Source organism: Argentina anserina, chromosome 1, assembly GCF_933775445.1.
Source record: "Argentina anserina chromosome 1, drPotAnse1.1, whole genome shotgun sequence".
Classification (NCBI taxonomy): domain Eukaryota; kingdom Viridiplantae; phylum Streptophyta; class Magnoliopsida; order Rosales; family Rosaceae; genus Argentina; species Argentina anserina.
Genome location: NC_065872.1, coordinates 15,851,670 through 15,870,917, shown reverse-complemented (window position 1 = coordinate 15,870,917; position 19,248 = coordinate 15,851,670). Strand labels below are relative to the sequence as shown.

The 19,248-nt window shown below is 39.1% G+C and overlaps 4 protein-coding genes and 1 pseudogene across 5 annotated transcripts; 2 read left to right on the top strand and 3 right to left on the bottom strand.

The window, feature by feature from the left end:
* Positions 1-1,314: 1,314 nt before the first annotated feature.
* LOC126790309 (uncharacterized) lies at positions 1,315-4,586 on the bottom strand. The gene is made up of 6 exons (XM_050516503.1): positions 4,142-4,586; positions 3,991-4,043; positions 3,519-3,583; positions 3,334-3,412; positions 1,825-2,127; positions 1,315-1,514 (listed from the first exon to the last, which is right to left on the bottom strand). Exons 1-6 carry the CDS (start codon positions 4,540-4,542, stop codon positions 1,360-1,362), a joined length of 1,056 nt encoding a protein of 351 aa, XP_050372460.1. The 5' UTR covers positions 4,543-4,586; the 3' UTR covers positions 1,315-1,359.
* A 440-nt stretch (positions 4,587-5,026) lies between these two features.
* Positions 5,027-8,921, bottom strand: LOC126790299 (farnesylcysteine lyase). The gene is made up of 5 exons (XM_050516492.1): positions 8,352-8,921; positions 8,088-8,261; positions 6,912-7,271; positions 6,634-6,809; positions 5,027-5,679 (listed from the first exon to the last, which is right to left on the bottom strand). Exons 1-5 carry the CDS (start codon positions 8,835-8,837, stop codon positions 5,415-5,417), a joined length of 1,461 nt encoding a protein of 486 aa, XP_050372449.1. The 5' UTR covers positions 8,838-8,921; the 3' UTR covers positions 5,027-5,414.
* Positions 8,922-9,266: 345 nt separating this feature from the next.
* Positions 9,267-11,482, bottom strand: LOC126790346 (vesicle transport v-SNARE 13-like). Its single transcript, XM_050516551.1, has 5 exons — positions 11,262-11,482; positions 10,606-10,664; positions 10,331-10,519; positions 9,707-9,877; positions 9,267-9,571 (listed from the first exon to the last, which is right to left on the bottom strand). The coding sequence occupies exons 1-5, from the start codon at positions 11,353-11,355 to the stop codon at positions 9,422-9,424; spliced, it is 663 nt and encodes a 220-aa protein (XP_050372508.1). The 5' UTR covers positions 11,356-11,482; the 3' UTR covers positions 9,267-9,421.
* A 608-nt stretch (positions 11,483-12,090) lies between these two features.
* LOC126802787 (uncharacterized) lies at positions 12,091-13,318 on the top strand (annotated as a pseudogene).
* Positions 13,319-15,948: 2,630 nt separating this feature from the next.
* LOC126790279 (F-box protein At5g39450) lies at positions 15,949-19,243 on the top strand. 2 transcript variants are annotated; one of them, XM_050516469.1, is made up of 4 exons: positions 15,949-16,274; positions 16,522-18,331; positions 18,438-18,508; positions 18,842-19,243. In XM_050516469.1, the coding sequence occupies exons 2-3, from the start codon at positions 16,743-16,745 to the stop codon at positions 18,475-18,477; spliced, it is 1,629 nt and encodes a 542-aa protein (XP_050372426.1). In that variant the 5' UTR covers positions 15,949-16,274; positions 16,522-16,742; the 3' UTR covers positions 18,478-18,508; positions 18,842-19,243. The 2 variants fall into 2 exon arrangements, with proteins under 2 accessions (XP_050372426.1, XP_050372417.1); XM_050516460.1 differs by having other exon boundaries at positions 16,433-18,331.
* The last annotated feature ends 5 nt before the right edge of the window (positions 19,244-19,248 follow it).

Genomic DNA, 19,248 nt, shown 5'->3' with positions numbered 1-19,248 from the left:
TTGTGACTTGAGATTTGCACCTCCCCCCTTGCGCGTGCGCGAGAGGGTATAAGGAAATTTACACACTTTACATTCTATACACAATGGATTCTATATAAAGTCTGTTCAACACATCTCTTTTCCAATGTGGGACAAACATTTTTCCCTCATTCTAAGTAGTCATCGTTGAGTGACAATTTCTTATTCACCCACAAACCAAATTACACAAACAAACATATGATCTTGTAGCCCTCATTATGGAGAACTCAAATCTATGTTCATCTTTGATTAATTATAAGTTTAACCTACTTTAATTAATTAATTAAAATTTGGTTTTAAATGGTTTATTAACCATTTTTTCCAACAAACAGCTGGTTTATCATTTGTTGGCAGAGATGAAACTGGTCGACGCATGGAGATTGTAGAGTTGGTGTTCAGTTCCATCCTGGGCCAGGCAAACCTTCTGCTATGTTCTGAGGACTAGTAGCAGCATGCAGGCGTTCAGATACAAATGGGACTTGTAATTAGTTAATTTGTATTGTCCCTGTAATTTATATGGTTTGGTGTAATTGATACGATGCTATAATCTGTTGTTTGTAATGTTTCGAAATCCTTCTGCTTTACAATCACTGAATATCTGATTTGTTCGGGAAATGCGAAGTGATTACAACGGCTAGTAAAGAAAAGCACGAAATAAAATTTCAATTGAATAGGTCCACAGATTATATCCTCCTAAGAAAAACACACATCGATGTGTGTTCAAAACTTCAAATATAAAGTTCAGTTAATCAAAATAAAAATTGATCCTGATCCTCAGATTGTGCTGTATTATAACAAATAGGGGGCACTGGATCGTGATTCTCGATGGGGCAAAATCTCAGATGCCCTTATGAACAAAAGAAGGAATCAGCATACTTTTATAAGTTCTTCAACTTAATTTGGCGATTACTTTCCCATAACATTGATCTTTATTATTCCCAAGAAGCGACCAATTCAGATGGCAAAGTCATCAACACTGGTAGCACGCCTCCATCGAATTGATGGGACAATAAGAAACCAAAAAACTAAACACCACATGAGAGCACAATCAGCCGAATATTGGATCAGTCGAGTAATTAAACCAATTCATGTTGCAATGAGAACTCAAATTCATGCAACATATCAGTGAAAGCCACAGCACTCTGACTGCATACTCAAATTTGGTCTGGGGTTACACAAACAGTGGGAAAACACCATAAAACCTCCCCATTCTTCTGTGCTTGTTTTTTTGTCTTGAAAACTATGTATTTGTTAAATAGAATCTGGCTTAAACTAATATTTGGAGGTGTTTTGTCACATCTGGTGCGGGCTCAACTCCCAAAGGCTTCAACTTCACAGATATTAGCCACTGCTGGTGTCTATTCGGCTTCTATGGAGCTGGAAAGCAGGGGTGATCCAGCTCCCGCAACTGCATTGGATACCTGACCAGTTGAAGTAACCCAAACGAGCTTCACAATGTGCACAAGACAACTTCCCCTCCATGGCTCCTTCTTCCACTGCGTTATAGAGAACAACCACAACATATTAAATTATTTCCTATGATACAAAAGGTCGTCAAACAAAAAGAGAGATGTTCTGCTAAGCCTACTTTGACGATATAGAGAAATAAAAGAGAGAGAGAATATAGGATAGCCATAAATTTTAACAACACGAGTTAACAATTTGGCCACAACTATAGATTGATCTAGGAATCAGTTTTGGAAAGGCTAGCTAGCTAGTTCAGTTAAATTTAAAAAATAAAACAGAACTCGTCATAATTGCAGGCAGCAAAAAAAATCCAGGAAGGACTGATAGACCTAATATTACCTGCTGTCATCCATCTTAGAGGCTCGATAAATATGGATGAACATTCAGAATCCTCAGGGTTGTTATAGTTGCTACTTTTCCGCTTACGCCATTCAAAAGATGACTCACCCTGACCAGGAATGTGGTCCACAACATTATCCTGTACAGCAACAAGTCTTCGGCATTTTTTGCAGTGGAAGGCAGATGTCCCAGCTTTTCCTCCATTTGGAGGTGATTCCAGTTGAGAGGTAACATCGCTGGGCAAACCAGGATCAGCACCAAATTTGGAGCTGTCTATTTTATCTCCGCGATAATAAGATTCACCTGAAAGTTCCATCAAAATGGTTAAAGAATAAGTGGTATTGTGAGCAAAATAAGAATTCACATTGTAATATAAAGGTACAGTCACATGTAAGGAGTAAGGACCACTCTTTCCAAAGTTATTATTGTTGCTAAAGTCTTTGTTTAGGCATTTCACCCCCAACACCCCACTGCTCAGTTAGCAAGGTAGAGAAGCAGCCGAATATAATATATTACAGATAATATTCAAGTTACAGTACATAACAGTCAAGATTTCTCATGTTAGTTGCCTATGTTATATAAAGACAGATTGTTTTTATTGACGGCTGGTTCAATTTCTCAGGTCTAGCATGGGTTATGTGACTTTAACCTATAAATTAGGAAAGTAATAGAAAAGCTTGTCTATGGTACTTTCATACCCTAACTTTGGACTATTTTCACTTCCCTGCAGTACCAGTCAGTACCAGAAAACAAAATTATTGAGAACCCTGTAGTTCTTTCCAGAGTCCACATAAAACATATATATGTGCATGGTAGATATGTTTATACAGAAATATCAATCATAATAATTATTTCACTTTTTGATAAACCGGAAGCAGCAAAGTGAAACGAAAACCCCCTTTGGACTTCCTCAGAATCCTGGATTGTTCATGTCATCTTCAATCAAAACAAGTCCACCCATACGACTTGTCAAAAAGACATTTATTGAAGAATAATCACCCAACAAGCCGAACCAATATCCCCAGTGGCTGAAATGGTTATTCGATTTGAATGAAAGTATCCAGCACCTCCCGCCTTCATCTTCTCTTGGAATTACTTTTCTAACCATATGAGACAAAGCATATAATTGGATAATCACACCTGTGAGCTCGACAAACATCTAATGTTGAAACTACTTGCAACAATTTTCAGGGAAAAAAATGTACTTGATTGAACACTGTTTACTGGTAGCTTACTTCCACGAGCCTGTTAAGTAGACTAGTATGCAATACCTATGTAATAAGGAATTTTGTAAACAGGTGTATCACAATACTAAGACCATGATACATTTACCAACTGACGGAATATGCATTAGAGCCTATAATATGTGTCCTGGTGTCCGTGGAACATTTTACTCAAACAATGTTGACAAACTAAAATGTTTGTAGCGGCAATGCAGGGTACACACACACACAAAATATCTTTGACTGAGAAATCGAAAAAAAAGAAAACAGAAAGAAAGTATCGTACCTAATATTTTGAGGCGAAATGACTTGTATATGGGGCTGGCATGATCAACCTTGAAGCCCATTTCCTCATACATTTTTAGCTGAACAGTGATAAAAGAGAAGATAAATGTAAAACCCATGATAGGTTATATCAGTGAAATGAGCATGTAGTATCTTTTTAGAATAATATGGTATAGCAGTGCCTACCTGATTTAGAAAACCATCATTGGGGCAAACAAACTCACAGCTTTGCCTCAGGGATCCTAGTGCATCTGCAGGAATGCATAGGTAAGAGAAAGAGTCGAGAAAAGAAAAAAAATAGATACTTGAAGCAACAAAGGATTACCCAATCTCACGTCCTTTCATTTTGACTTGATATTATTCAATTTACTTTATGTGGGACATTATACATGTTACTCAAAAGCTCTTGTTTATCTAGACCTTATAACATGGCTACTCCAAATGCAAAGAACGAAAGAAAGGCAAATATTCGAGCAACTGAGCATAGATGTTCCACTGTCTTGTCCCCATGTGTAAAACCCAATGCTTCAACTCAGGTGTATCTAACTTGAGCATGCTGAAACTAACTATTGATCCGAGTTTTAGAAACAGCAGCAATGGATGTCCATTATATAACAGCAGCTATGCTTGCGGGAACAATACCATGAACTGTTCGTACCTTCCTGCGATAACTGCTCAGTTCGCATAAGATACGCCGTAATGATAGCTGCGCTGCAACATAAACACACGCAAACAACGTTATTGCTAAACCTCAAACAAATTCACAAGACAATGAAGACAAAAATTGAGATCGCCAAAATGTGTGGTACCTTCTAGAAACACCAGCAAAGCAATGCACCAAAACAGACCCCTCTTTTCGACTCTTATCAATAAAATCCAAACACACCTCCAAATGATCCAACAAATTCTCGCTCTCCATATCCCTCATCGGAACCCCCATCCTCACCAGCTTCAAATCCTTGCCGGCATATTCCACCAAGTAGAGCACTTTCCCACCGCCGGATGAGCCCTCGCCGTCGTCGGCGGCGTAGGCCGTGGTAATCTCCTTGGTGGGGATAGTGAGGCCCTTCTTGTAGTCAGTGAAGAAGGAAATCGAGGCGGTGCTGAGAACAGAGAGGATGTGAGTGACGGTGGAGCTGCCGTTTTGGAGTATGTCGACTGCGTCGGTGATGTTTCCGATGAAAAGATTCTCGCGCACCAGGTGCGGCATGATCTCCGGCGATTCTGTTTTTTTTTTTTTTTGACTGGACTAGATTATCTGGGAGAGAACTACTCTCTCCGCTCAACAAAAACAAAAACGAAAGAAAAAGATGGGAACGAATTTACGTTTGTGACCCTTCCTGCTATCTTCCACTCAGCCAATGAATGGGCATTTTGGGAACATTCATGGTGAACAGTAAAACGGCTTTGCTTTATCTCCATCGATCGAAGCCCCTCTTTTACGCTTTGGTGTTAAAACCTTCACTAATTTTTTTTTAAAAATTCCGAAAAACCCTTCTTTTTTAATAGACTAATTAATCCCATAAAACAAAAGAAGAAAAATAAAGAACCCAATGAGTCAATGACAATTTCAGTGGGTAGTGTGAAGTTGAATCCTGGTAAAATATTAGTATGTAGAGACTAGTGTAGTAGCCGCGCGCTGCGTCGGCGTGGGTGTTTGTTAATTTAAAATAATGGTTGCAGTACTGTAAACATCAACAGAAGGCAATTATTATATATAACACACTATTGGTGAAGAACACACAGCTACGTCTACGGATACATTAGGCATACATATGTTTCTTACATTCCAAAAAAACGAATGTTGGAGCATCACTATTGGAGATAGTATAAGAACCACAAGATTACTCCTGATGATACGCACATTGTAAGACTGTCGAGTTTTTACAACTAGACCTGGTTGGTAATGAGGAAAATGCTTGTGTCTAATAAGTTCTTACAGTTTACAACATATTTCTTTCAGTTGTTTTTGACTTTTGCAATGTCCTACATTTGTGTCACAATGTCACCTAACTCAATTACAATGAGGTTTAGATAGAAGCACAATTGACAGATCTCTTTATCAAAGAAAAACAAACGATTTCACAGATCTACATGAACCCCTCCCCCATTGGAACCGGAGCTCAAGATTTTCATACTCACAGGTACATCACTAAGATACCTTGACAGGATGAGTCTGGCTACATTCTCAGCCGCAACAGCGCTCGTCTCCATTGTGCTTGCTGCACTCTCAAAAGCATTCACATAGTACAAGTGCTGACCATCCAATATAAAGGGTGCAAATGCTTCAGGAGCCGTATAATGAGGGTATGCGGCCCAATTTATTCGAATCGTCTCCTTCCTTGCGCTGAATGTTCAAGCAAGATTATTATTAGTATTTAATCTGATGGCTACAGTCAAATATGGCTAATTAATGGCAGTATAGCACCCCAAGAATCAAACCATAAAAGCATCAGAGTTTGCTAGATATTCTTTTTATAACTAGGCTATATGCCTAAATCAACCTCCGAAGCAATAGCTTCGCAGTACAACAATATGACATGAAAGTCATATATAAAGAACAAATGATTGTTGCAGTCATGTATTCACAACAACATCTAGGCATGTACAGTCATGAAAACTTCCATGTATATTCGGACATATAAGGACAACGACTTGACCTTTTTTTTTTTTAGTACTGCGACTTAACTTTTGCTAAGAAAAAGTTAACAAGTGGTCTACAGGAGCTAATATAAATAGTTATTTTCAGAAGAAAAAGTTTCAAGCCCCAAGGCTAAAGACCAAGAGGTAGTGGGCTGAGTAAGGCAACTTTGGCAAACAGGCAAACATGCCACCATTGCAACAGCCATCAATGTGGGAGACTAGGTTGTGAAGTACCATAAGAGGATCAAAGGTGAACAGACAACAATAGGGGGACGGAAAAAAGAAAAAAAAAAGCCTCTATTTGTTAGTCAGGCAAAGCCAAGGAAACAGATCAATAAGGGAGGAAGACACATGACATATTTGATTCTTTTTTTTAAGTATATAGCATGAGGATGGTTGCATTCAAAATGGGGACAGTAACTATAACTCCTATAGATAGACAGGAGATCCAGCGTAGTATGCTACACACTTTTAATCTCATCTTTGTTGACAGACAAAATTACACTATGACAATTAAATCAAGGTTAACATTCTGGACGGTGGACAATGGGGTAAAACCAAGATAAAGGAACACAACATGGTGGAAAATGTGTACCAGCCATCCTATTCTCTCTACTCGTTGATTTCAAATGAGTGTTGTAGGTGATTAGATCATTACCTGAAGACACTATCCAATAGTGCCTCCGCCAATGGTTGTCGAGAAAATATCTTGTAGGTGACATCATTACTTGCATGTTGCTTGAGAACAGAGATGCATGTAAATGGAAGATTAGGATCCTCAAGTGTGGCTATCAGTTCTGGGAGTTTTGACACTGAATTCACACCAAAATATACCTTGTCGAAAAATTAAAAAAAAAAACAATTAATAAGGGGGATGCCATACAAATTACACACAGACACACAAGTAAGACATTATTTCTAACCATGGATACTTACCGGATTTAAAAGGCCTCTAACCATAGTTGCATGTGTATGTTGTAACACTCCTTTAGGAATTGAAACTGAAGGTGTAAACTGAACATTCAGCTCATCTAGAGGTGTAGCAACTACCGCAACATCACATGCATAAGTATTGCCCATGGTAGAATTAAGTTCATAGTATTCCCCAATTGAAGAAATAGATTTTATCTCTTCCTGAAGATGTAATGCAACATTGGAACGGTCAATCAATCCAGAAGCCATTTGCCAGTTCCCTCCCTTGATAGACCACAATCCTCCACCAGATCCTGCCAACGAAACCGCACCAGCAAGTCCACTCATACTGACACTTTGGCCATAATTGATTCTTGTGATGACCTGAAGAACAAAAAATTACAAAAATGAATGTACGATGATATTTTGTACCAGCTATGCAGGGAGGTAGTGAATGTACCAGCTCAAAGATATATTTTACTGTTGAGCAATACAAAGGTAGGATGATCTTGCACCATAAAAATGAATCAGAAATATAAATGGGAGGCTCAACAAAATAAAGAAAAGGATTCAAGAAATTCACTGCTGAGGAGTCCACATAAATTCCAAAAGACATATAAGGCATCCAACTCTAACTTCTTTGTAGGCGACTCAACATAAATACATAATAAGTTCATAGTTCATTTTTGTAGACTTATCTCTACGTCCCTGATCTTATTTTTCTTCTCTGGTCTATTTCTCATAGCCATTTCCCTCTACATATGCTTCTTTCTAAAAGAACAAATGCAAAAACTAAGGTTGCAACCTTTGCAATAAGGTGATTCCTCTTGACTCGGATTCTAAAACCGTTCCTACTTTAGAGAGATGGCTGATCATTTGTCAATCTAGAAAACCCACCAAAACCATGTCTCCAACAAGACCCATTTCTACTATATATCTACAGGCTCCTATACAATTCTACGACATGAACCCAGATCTTAACTCAAAACACTCTTAAACGCATACATGGAGGCAGGCGATATCTGTATTCAATACTAAATAGCTAGCTCAGACTATCACAAGATTCACAACAGACCGAAACCAACTCAACCAAAGTGAAACTACTAATAAAATGGCAAAACTAACTTTTGAACTTAATCATTACATCACTTAATAAAAGAAACAGCCTAACAAAACTGATGCGTGGCGAAAAGTTCTTACAGTGACAAGCTCTTTGATCAACAAGGGAGCCAGTCCAGCATCAGCCAACTCCTCAGCCAAAGTCCTCGCAGTCAGATTGTACAATCCAGACCATCTAAGCATCTCATCCACCGCCTCGAAAACCGGCCTAGTCTCCAAGCTCTCATAATACTTGAAGAAGTTATTCAACATAGTCTGCACCACAAAAACCAAACACACAATCAAATCGAAACAAAACAGTCACTCCGAAATCGAAACACATTGCAGCAATCACAGGTATCAAACCTCTACGAGTCTGTTCATTCTGACGAGCGAGTAGCCGTACCGGACGAACAGCAGCAGCGAATTCGCAATTGACACGATTTTGTCCACAAATGGAAGCTTCGATTTGAAGCTCAGAGTCTTGAATATGAACTTCTCGCCGTCCCAAATCCCGAAGCCCTCGGAATCGTCCGACGGCGCGTTGACGGTGAGGTTGAGCAGCTTGGTGTAGTTGACGGCGTGGAAGTTCTTGGGGTGGAGGATAGAGGCGCCGGCCTCGAAGAACTCGCCGGAGACGTTGACCGTCGCCATGCGGCCTCCGACGACGGGGTTTCGCTCGAAGATTCGGATTGTGAGGTTGAGAGTGGAGTATTCGCGGAGGAAGTGGGCGACGGAGGCGCCGCCGATGCCGGCGCCGACGATGCAGACTGTGTCGTGAGCTTGGGAGAGTGTGAGTGTGGAGAGGAGGAAGAGAGAGATGAGGGCGAGGGCGGGAAATGGCGACGACATGTCGTTTGGGATTGGAGAAATCGCCGACGGCTTCTTTTAAAGTCAAAGGTGATCGTCGGAAATGAAGAAGAAGAAGAAGAAGAAGTGAAGACTGAAGAAGCGCTTATAGCTCCGTATTTTTGAAACCAACACTGGAAAATAGTAATATTGCATATTGGGGCCTTCAGTTTATATATATTCCAAATTTAACAATTTGTTACATTTATTTTGACTGGAAAATAAACATGTTATTACCGTGGTTAACCCACAAAGTAAATACAGTATATGAGGGATGTATTGCGAGGAAAGCCTTTTATTGAAGACTAGCTTTGTTAGTTGTTACAGGGAAAACCAAAACCAATGCGTAAGGCAATTTGCCGGAACTTGGCATAGGTGTCCAAATTAGTTTAGCGAAAAGCAAGCATTACTTTGAACTAGGAGAAAGCGTCCAACAAAAGAACAATTCGGTAATGTTGACATTTATACACTCAGAGGATCACCATTACAAGAACTCAATTTGCACACTCAAAATATAAGGAGAAACAAGAAAATTAAGAAATGTGTCGGTTTGTAACACAGGCAAGCTAACAAAGAGGAAATCTTGTCTATCTAAGTTTGAAGTACAATATCAATGCGATAGCAATGACAAGAACTCCAATAATCGAGCCAATTATCCACTTGTTTTTGTTCATCCTCCTTGTCATGGATGTCAAAATTTTCTTGCTCTTGCCCACGTTGTCATCCACGCCATGAAGCTGCAATCAAAGAGAAAGCAGCCAAAATTGATTATGACAATATTTAACCTTTGAATGTACAAGAAAAATAATTGTACCGCATTCTTCTCTGATTTTATTGTTAAGAAATGTCTCAAATACTATATAGATTATTACCGTGCCATGAGCATGTAAGAGAGACTGTCGCTGTGAATGCAAATCTTGAAGAATTGAAACACCAAGGTCTTCTGTTTCCAGCATGGTTCTTCTGCTGTTCTGAACTCTATCACTGGTCTTGTCTAATTTCTCTGTCGTCGTCATCAACCTCGTTCTCTGATCTGCTGATGCCTGATGCATTGGCATCAAGTATTGTGTGTTAAAGTATAATCGACAAACGCAAGAAAGCATAGTAGCATCAAATATCACATCCACAGGAAGTAAAGAAACAAAAGACAAGGAGCTTGGTGATAAACAAATTTACACAAACTGGATTCTTTATCCTTCAGGAGCAGCTTATTTCACTAGACAAGTAGACATGCAATATTCCAAAAGATGCCTCTTTGGATACCAGTGAGGATGTTCAAAATCTATTTCTGGACTAGTTAGTTTAGATTACTGTAACTAATAACTAATAAAAACAGGATCCTCCTCACAATAAATAGAAAGAGAAAAAGAGAAAAATCCAAGTTTGGTTGCATAGCAACATCCATGAGAAACTCATTGCCCCAAGTATCTAAACACCTTCACAAATTACTGATACTATTTAAAACTTTTTAAGGAGCTGTAGAAATCAATGCATACCGTCAAAGCATCAGCCATGCCTGATTCCAACAACTCATCCCGGGCAGATGCATTTAAGTTGCCAGATACAAGTCTTTTAACTTCGCTTTTCAGATTATTCAGATCTGATTTGTATTCCCTCAACTTAGCAAGAAGAACAGCCCTGACATTTGGCTGCAAACTTCTTGCCTCAATGTCCATTTTCTTGATCTGAAAAATATAAAGAACATCACAGTCAATACCAACCCAATAAAGACATATCCAATCTCCAAATAGAAAACAAGGTGATCAATTACCAAAGATTCTGCTTGTTCTATCCCCGCCTTTACTTCAGAAATCTTTTGCTTCTTTTGCTCTGCAAATCAACACAGACGATCATGCTATTCAAAATCAGCTTTTCTTTGCTTGAAATAAGTGAAAATAATTATTCATAACAAGAGTAAATTCTTACGGAAGCCACAAATTTCGGGAAAATTTAAAGTGTTTCCTCCTGAGCCCTCTATTTCATTTAGATACACACACTCGCACTACCAGGAAAAAGTAAAACTATTCCCTTAATCTGTTCCTTATTCACAATCAGACCTCCCACTACAAAGTTTACACACACCCCAGAGCTATGCATCAAGTTATTCGAACTAGCGGCACATGATCAGCCAAACCGTGTTCAACATATTCAGCCAACACTAAAACTACAGCTCCATAGACACAGTGCAACACAGCCCGTTTTCGAGTTAAGGCAAATCCATTTAACATGATTAAAGACACAACCTTTTTCATAATTAAGGCATATACAATAATATACAATACAGATTGCTATGATTTGACATCAGCTTTTACCAACCTAATGCCTAAATCAACCTAAAGACTGAAAATTTATATGTGTACAAATCAATCTAAGCAGCACAATCAAATAAAATAGAAACCTTAAAAAGAGAGATAGAACTAGACTAACCTCCATGAAGCCCACCAGCTATCGTACACTTGTTGGTGAGACTGGCGGAGAGCTCGCTGTACTGGCGTTCGTAGCCTTCGAACACCTCACTCATCTTGACCTGAATTCACCCCTGCAATCAATCGAAACCTCAATTTCACAATTTCGATTTCCAATTGGTGAACGGTAAGCTCCCAATCTAAGGATTTTTAAGAGAAGAGTGCAATCTAGAAAGAACATAGAAAAAGGAGAGAGCAACGCCATGACTTTGTCAGCTTCCAAACGACAGAGACAACCCTTTCAAAAAAAAAACACCCGATTATGTACCCGACCCAATGGCCCATAACACGGTACCGACCCGGTGGCAGTTTGCAAATAAAATGAACAGGTTCTAACGTGAACAGTACCGATTTCATAGGTAAATGGAACAATGAATTAGTTTCCAGGGAGGACTCGGATTCTCTCATAGACTAGTATGAATAAGAGAGGTCATCATCTATGTAAAGCACGTACCAAACATGCATGCAAGAAAGTGAAGAAACTCGTGGCACTTAGCTTTTATACAGATTTAAGCTAGCATTGTCTCGGTCGATCAGTGGAGTAAAGCATTCGTTTTATGGCAATTTGTTTCAGAATCACTCTACCTCCATGCATTCTAAAATGGAAAACACAAAAAAAGAATTCTTGTTCCGGCGCGCAGCTATATGACGAAGAAATCAGATGGCCATAAGAATGCCATACCTGGAAGTGAACTTTGGACAGATCGAAGGCCTTATCTGTGCTTTTGAGTTCATTCGAGGAAGAAAGAAAACAGCCGGTTTGGAGTCCGATGATAGGAACAAGTCCCTCAATGGTGCTCAAAGAGAGGGCGGTCATTGGGTGGGTTAGAATTTCAGAAATCGTCCAAACTATGCAAGTCGATGCTCAACAGTTTGACACTGATGATGAAGATGACTACATTGTTGCAGACTTAGCAGCTCGGCCCGTTTGGTGGTGCCATGTCTCTGCAGGTCAACCCTCAGTTGATGCTTCGCTCCGTAGTGCGAATTGGCTACATTAGGATGTTAGTTTAGCTATAACAGATGAAAAGAAACTGATCGATTAGTGACAGAATGAAACACCTTTTATATGAGGTTCCAGTTAGAGTTTGAGCTCTTGGGACAGTCGGTTGGTAATCCATCTGTTGGCGAGAATGGCGTATTCATTGTACTTCGTTCTGGCAAGCGCAAAACTTCCTTATAACTGTGTTGCATGTCAAAGAGACTGTATCAAGTATAAATGTGTTGGGGGTCACAGAAGTTCAGGAACTTCTTTCTGCTGGAGGCTGTAGAGTACCTACAACAATACATGAAGTCATAGCACATCTAGCTAGCCGACTTGCTCGATTTGACGATAGGCTATTCCGCAAGTCTGCATCTGGTGCTGTAGACGAATTTGAATTGAATTTTATGTGCATGAGAAACCATGAAGAGATGAATCTTTTTATCATAATTCTCAACCGAGAAATCAAAACTTAATCAAAACAGGTCATCAGAGTAAAGTGGTCACTCAATGCAAGGGAGGAGATATTGTTTGAGCTTCTTGAACAATTGAGTGGAAATACAACAAGAAACTTACTGGAGAAAATAAGAAAGAGTACACGAGAAATGATTGAGGAGCAAGAAGCAGTTCGCGGACGCTTATTTGAAATTCAGGATGTGATGCAGGATAGAAGCCTCAGAGTGACACATAAACTTGGTGTTTTTGGTGGCTGTGGCCTTGTAATTTCCATCATCACCTGGCTGTTTGGTATTAATGTTGATGGAATGCCTGGAGCAAAAAACGCACCATATGCCTTCGTTGTATTTACTGCCATTCTCTTGCTCTTTGCATGCGTGCTAATTGGACTTGGAAACTTTTACCTTGGTTTGAAAAAGCCTATTTCTGAAAAGCAAGTTGAAGCTAGAAAGTGGGAGCTTGATGAGTTGGTACAGAGGTCTCAGCACGAGTCGGAGACTCATGCCCTGGTTCGTAGAAATGTGGCTCGGAATGATTTATCCCCAACTATGCGAGATGCATTCAGCATCGACATTGAGTAGATTACAATGTCACAATAGCGCATCGAGTAGCCAGGTTCCGATGTGGATTACAGAAGCGGCTGACTGGATGAGAAGAATTCGAAGATCGAGATATGCATGAGAGCAGAAGAGCCTGCTGGAACTTACTCCATGCATATATGTCTGCTTTGACAGCTTATGTCTCGGTATGATTAGTAAGGATTTGAAACAGCTTATATGCAAAGAAACTTAGAACAAGAGATGAGCAAAAATATTGTTAAATGAGTAATTATTATGTGTACCCGCTACACCACATGGCAGTATCTAGTCAAATGATGTCATAGTATAATTAATATACACGCGGTGAAAATAATGAAATTTTATTTACATATAAGAACCAATCAAAAACAATCACAATAAAAAATAGTCTAATAACATTAAAGGTACGTCACGTGGGATATGTGACATATATATAATAATTTCTCATTGTTAAAGATAGCTAAACCCTAAATGAGATCCTTCTCTTGAATCAAATTTATAGCTGGACAAAGTCCTAAGATCTCATTTTCTCAATCAACTAAAAAAATGTGTTAGACGTTAGCTACTTTCTCCCTTTCATTACTTTCAAATTTATTTTTCAAAATTATACTCTAACTTTTACTAGCTCGATCAAATCCACTCTCTCATCGCCACACCAAAATCTTCCTCTCCGGCCCCCTTCGCTTTGTTCAGACTGCAATCAAGCTCTGTTATCACTATCTTCTCTCCTATGAGTCCTATATATTGTATATTTCAGATTGGAACCAGTATTTTTTTAGGTCATCTGGTTGTAAGTATTATTGTTCAAATTTTGATTAGCCATAATTTTTTCGTTTTTAAATATTTTTGAGTGATTTAAAAATCTAAATTGAGGCGTAGTTCATAAAAAATCTAATACTATTGTTGTTTGGACAAATACAGATTTTAACAAGTATGAAAATATAGCTTTTAGAAAAACGTGTTCTTTCTCATTTGATCTCTAGTTACACTTTTATAAATCGATCTTATTCAAATTAAAAAAGATCAATAAACATGAAATCAGAATGGGCAGAGAATAACACGCACACTACTTAATTTCCAACAGTTTTATGTGTACATAAAAACCAGGGCTCTTGAGTGAAATCATACCTCAAACAAATTCTGGAATTCAAAATGGGGAGAGATTAACATTGTTCACATCCTTCCATTTCTTCCTCCTCTGTATTTAAACCATCACTGTTGGAAATCAAATAATGGGGGCGATGTTCCATCGGAACACTTGCGTTGTTCCCACCATTACTATGAACGATGTATCAATCACTAGAACAAGACGCCCTAGTAGTTTTCACAAGTCAAGAGAAGATGGGAGTGGGTTATAATTACAATATATTTCGGTACTACTTATCATGATTTTACTGTTTTATCATTTTTCTATGGTAGATGACTATTTCTAAGGGGTATTACGTAGCGGTGGACACGCAGACCCGAAAACCGAAAAAAAAACCGAATTGAAAATAAAAACTAATAGAACCGATTATATTTGGGTTGGATTTTGAGTTTAGTCTCTCATAAAACCGAACAAAACCGAACCGGCCCAAATAAACCAGAAGTCAACATTTTGGTATATTTTTACTTTTATTATTTAAAAATAAATAAAACTAAAGCTAGCATAAACCTAATTGATCTAATCAATCTTGCGGTATCTCTCATCTCTCAGACAAAACAAAAACTTATGGCCTTCTCTTTTTCTAAATGCTCAACTCTTTAGTTTAGCGTTATATTAAAAGTTCACTTCATTCCGCAATACCAGTCCATATAACTCCCCCCTCCTCCATCCTCCATCTTCTCTCCTCCCTCCTCATTCGATCTCCATTTCCCGTCTCATATTTTTGTACCGTGACTCTTAAAATTGAATTTTCTAATCAATGATTCTATTAATGTTTTATATCCTCAGTGAATAAGTATTAATGACGGCTCACATGAGACGTGAAAGAAGACTTGGACATACCAATTGACCTACACGACAGACTTAGCGAGGTTCAATTTCTAAACCTACAGGGAGTGCAAACATTTTTGTTCTTCTCTGATGTTAATGGAGTAGATTTTTTTTTACTTAAGCTAAATATGCATTGTGGAGATGTTAGAGTCAATTAGGTATGGAATAATCAACCAGACCATTTGTTTTTCATCTTTATTTTAAATTTTGTATTTTGAAATTAATACGGATAAAACCGAACTGAACCGTGTGGGTTGGGTTGGGTTGTGAGTCACAATCTCTATAATAAAAAAACCAAACCGGACCGAATTAAATTTAAAATTTGAATTAAGTTATGAGTTTTGTCCAAAATCGAACCGTATTGATTTGTGTTCACCCTGAGTATTACGGAAATAAGGGGTTTGACAGTTCCATAAACACTATTTGCTTGATTAATTAGAGATATATACATGCAACACATTGAAAGGTTGCTTCCTCCATAAAAAAATAGAATATTTCATAATAATTTCCTCAAAAATTGTTAATAGAAAAGCAGAATCGCCCGTGAATCAGGGCATGCATATGCACTCTCCACGTGTACTAGAACTGTAGAAGACAGAACTCGAAAGATATATGTACGTAATTGGGTCTATAGGCTAATCATTCCTCCACCCTTGACTTGACACAGTAGGCAGTCAATTGAATCACTGAGAAAATATATATCTTGTTACTTTTGAGCGTTTAGCTCTCTCGATTCAACATTGGCTGCCTGCCTGCAGCCAACAACCCAAAAACTATAGTGAGTGTGAGTCGACGAAGACCCATTTTTACCCCAACCCGTCAACCCCATCATCATCATTTCACTCTTGACTGAATAAAGCACTGAGCTTTGATTAAATTGCGACGAGTCTTTGAGTTTTGGGAGGTCTGGGAAAGACCCAATTGGGATTTGTTCTGTTTGCTTCAAGAATTGAATAGTTTGAGCCCGACCCAATTCAGTTCCAGGTCTGATCTGTAAACCCTTTTTATCTTTTTGATCCCTAAGCATGAATTTAGTGGTTAATTGATCTGCTTGCTTATATGAGATTCAGAATAGTGTTTGTGTGTTGTGAATTGTGAGGATTGTGCATATATCTAAGCATAGCTTTGTTGTTGGCTTGTAGCTATATAAGGAACTTGTTGGTTGTTAGTGGAATCCTTATACTCATGTCATCCGAGTCGTGTGGCTCGAGTTTGCTTTTGGCTCTGTCAGATGATGTGTTTTCCATTATCACATGTTCACTGTCAGTTAAGGACATATGCAATCTGGGGCTATGCTGCCGGAATTTACATGCAGTTGTGGACTGTGAAAAGGTCTGGCTTACTCAATGTGAACAAATTGGGATTGTTCCTATCCAAGACCTCATCGAGTGGCGAAAGGCCGTCTCCTCTTACAAGGCGCTGTGCCGCTTTCTGTTTAGTGTTCAGCCGCTTATGGGGATATGGGTTCACCAGAATCCGGAGCTTGGGAATGTAGTCTATGTCATGCCTGGTTTTGTTTCTGTTGTTGGGTGCCGCGTAATACCTCAGGAGCTTGGCCCTTTAGGGATCGAACATGGCCCTATTCTATGGGCTCCTGTGTTTGAGATCATTGGTGATTTCGATGGTTCGACAGCATTTTTTCTGCATGGAAGGGAGAGGGGTTGTAACTATGTGTATCCTGGTTTAGTGAAACCTGTTGGCAGGTCGTGTAATGTGCTGTTGCTTGAGATTGAGCTTAGACAACCGAAAAATGGGGGTAAATCATTATTGCATAGTAAGAGTTTGGTTAACTATTCGGATTCGGAGCTGTCAAAGAATATTTGCAGGTCAGATAGTGGACTCTCAAGGTCGCAGATGGTGTTTGGACAGGGTGAAACCATGGTGCCCTTCAGTCGATTGGGTTTCAGTGACAGGAGAAAGCTGCTGGATGTTGTTACAAGCCAAATTCGTCTGAAGGTTCCTAATGTAGCAATTGGCCCTCTCTTTCCTCGGTTGAGGGACGATGGGGAGAACTTTCAGAAGGATATGGTGCTCTTATGTGAACGAAGATCAATGCTTCTTCAAATGCTAAAGCTTGGTGAAGGTGACGTGGACTCGAAGGCAAGAAATCAACTGCCGTTTGATTGTGCTCAGCTGCAATTGAATGAGTTTAGAAAGAGTCTTGATCGTACAAGTGCTTTGCAAAGTAATATTAATGAGGACGGTGGTCACAGACAAAGCCCCAGGCGGAAAACTCTTGGCAGGTACTTTAAGGATAGTCTCAATCAAATCCTGGGAAAGTCAAACTCATTCAATGGCAACTCAAAGAATAGTTCTTCCAGCAGTGAGAGTAAGTATGCATCCCTTCAAGAGTTTCTGAGTTCAGGTGATACCATAGGACTGACTCTACATGCTTCAAGTGCGAAGTTATCTTCTTATCGAGCATGGCCAAACATGCATGATAGTCGATTTGCCATTTACAAATTGCCCTTGCGCATCCCAACTGCTGATCATGAGTATGCTGGTTTATGGGGAGGAACTTTTGGTTGGCCTCCAGGGAAGCCCACCAAAGATAAGCCCGGAAAGGCTCTCTTCTTTCTTTTACTTTCTTATGAGGAGTGCCAGGGGCAACAACATCTGATTGCAACCAAAATTTTAGAGGGTACACACTATGTTCTGCATCCTAATGGCTCAGCAGTGTTTATTGTGAACATCGATGAACCTTCAACAGATCCATTTCCTTGGGATACGGATGTAGATTCCCTGACTGTGAACATCAAGCATGCTTTGAAAGGAGAGGGTATTGCAAATGGTTATGGTTTTAGATACCCAGGCTCAAAACCGGGTTCCCTCTTTGTATTTCAAGATGGTCACCTTGCCTTCATTTGGAAGGAGTCTAGGGCTGTCTTGACTTTGCAGAGGCTGAACTTGCAAGACCTTTTGAGAAAAGGTGAAAGGGTGCCTGCGCTTCCTCCAATTGCTAACTTTTCGTATTTGACCAAGTCTTACTCAAATGTGTTTGCTGAGTTCCCCCACACCTCAAGTACTTGGGCATCAGCAAGGTATGCTTTTCCTAAATATGCTTATAATATTGCTCCTCTTACCCACTCGTGTTGATAGTTAATTATCATTTCCTTGCTTATACTCTTTGTGCAACTGTGTTAACAGGGAAGAGCAATCCGACGCCCTAGGCGAACACTATAGATGAAGCAGGAAGTGCAATTACAAAAAGCCATAAGGTAATACTGCAAAAGTTCTAGTAGATATCAGGGTTAAATTGTGTTAGGATTAGTGTTTGTTGAGAACTGCTGAAACACGAAATGGCGTAAAACTTTTTTTTTACTGTACTTCTAATTTGACCACAAAGAAGATATTCTCTCCCAGTATATCATGCAACTGGTAAAGCTTGAGAATTGAGAAGTTTTGATTGATTAGTAAATGCATAATTTGACACTATGCAACCATATAGTTGTTTCCTTTCTGTAACTCGAATATCCTGAATGAATGCTGTTTTAAGGTGAGAGTCACATACATGTTTTCTTCCAGCTAACAAGATATAAATACACTATCAGATATTTGGAGAATATAGCGGCATATTTCCCGTCGTAACTGAAAACAGAAGGCTAGGATGTACCAAGAGAAAGACAAGGTGACAAACATCTCAAATGCTGATGATGGCTGGGTAGAAGGCATACATGTGATCTCATGTTGTGCATGACTAGTGTTCTGATTTCGTGGAAGGATTCCACTGACATCAAGATGACATTTACCTTCTGTGTTTGTATGATTTATATATTTTTCTTTTTCTTTTTTGGGATAACAAGTGTAAGGGCATGGCTTTTAAGTGGCCATGTGTGGAACCGAAGAACTCCTGCTGGCTGCTGCTGTTATACGAGTAAAAGAAATCATATGTAAGGTATTTATAATAAATTTCATTTTATACAGATAAAACCAGTCAGTTTTTCCTTCCTTAAAAAAA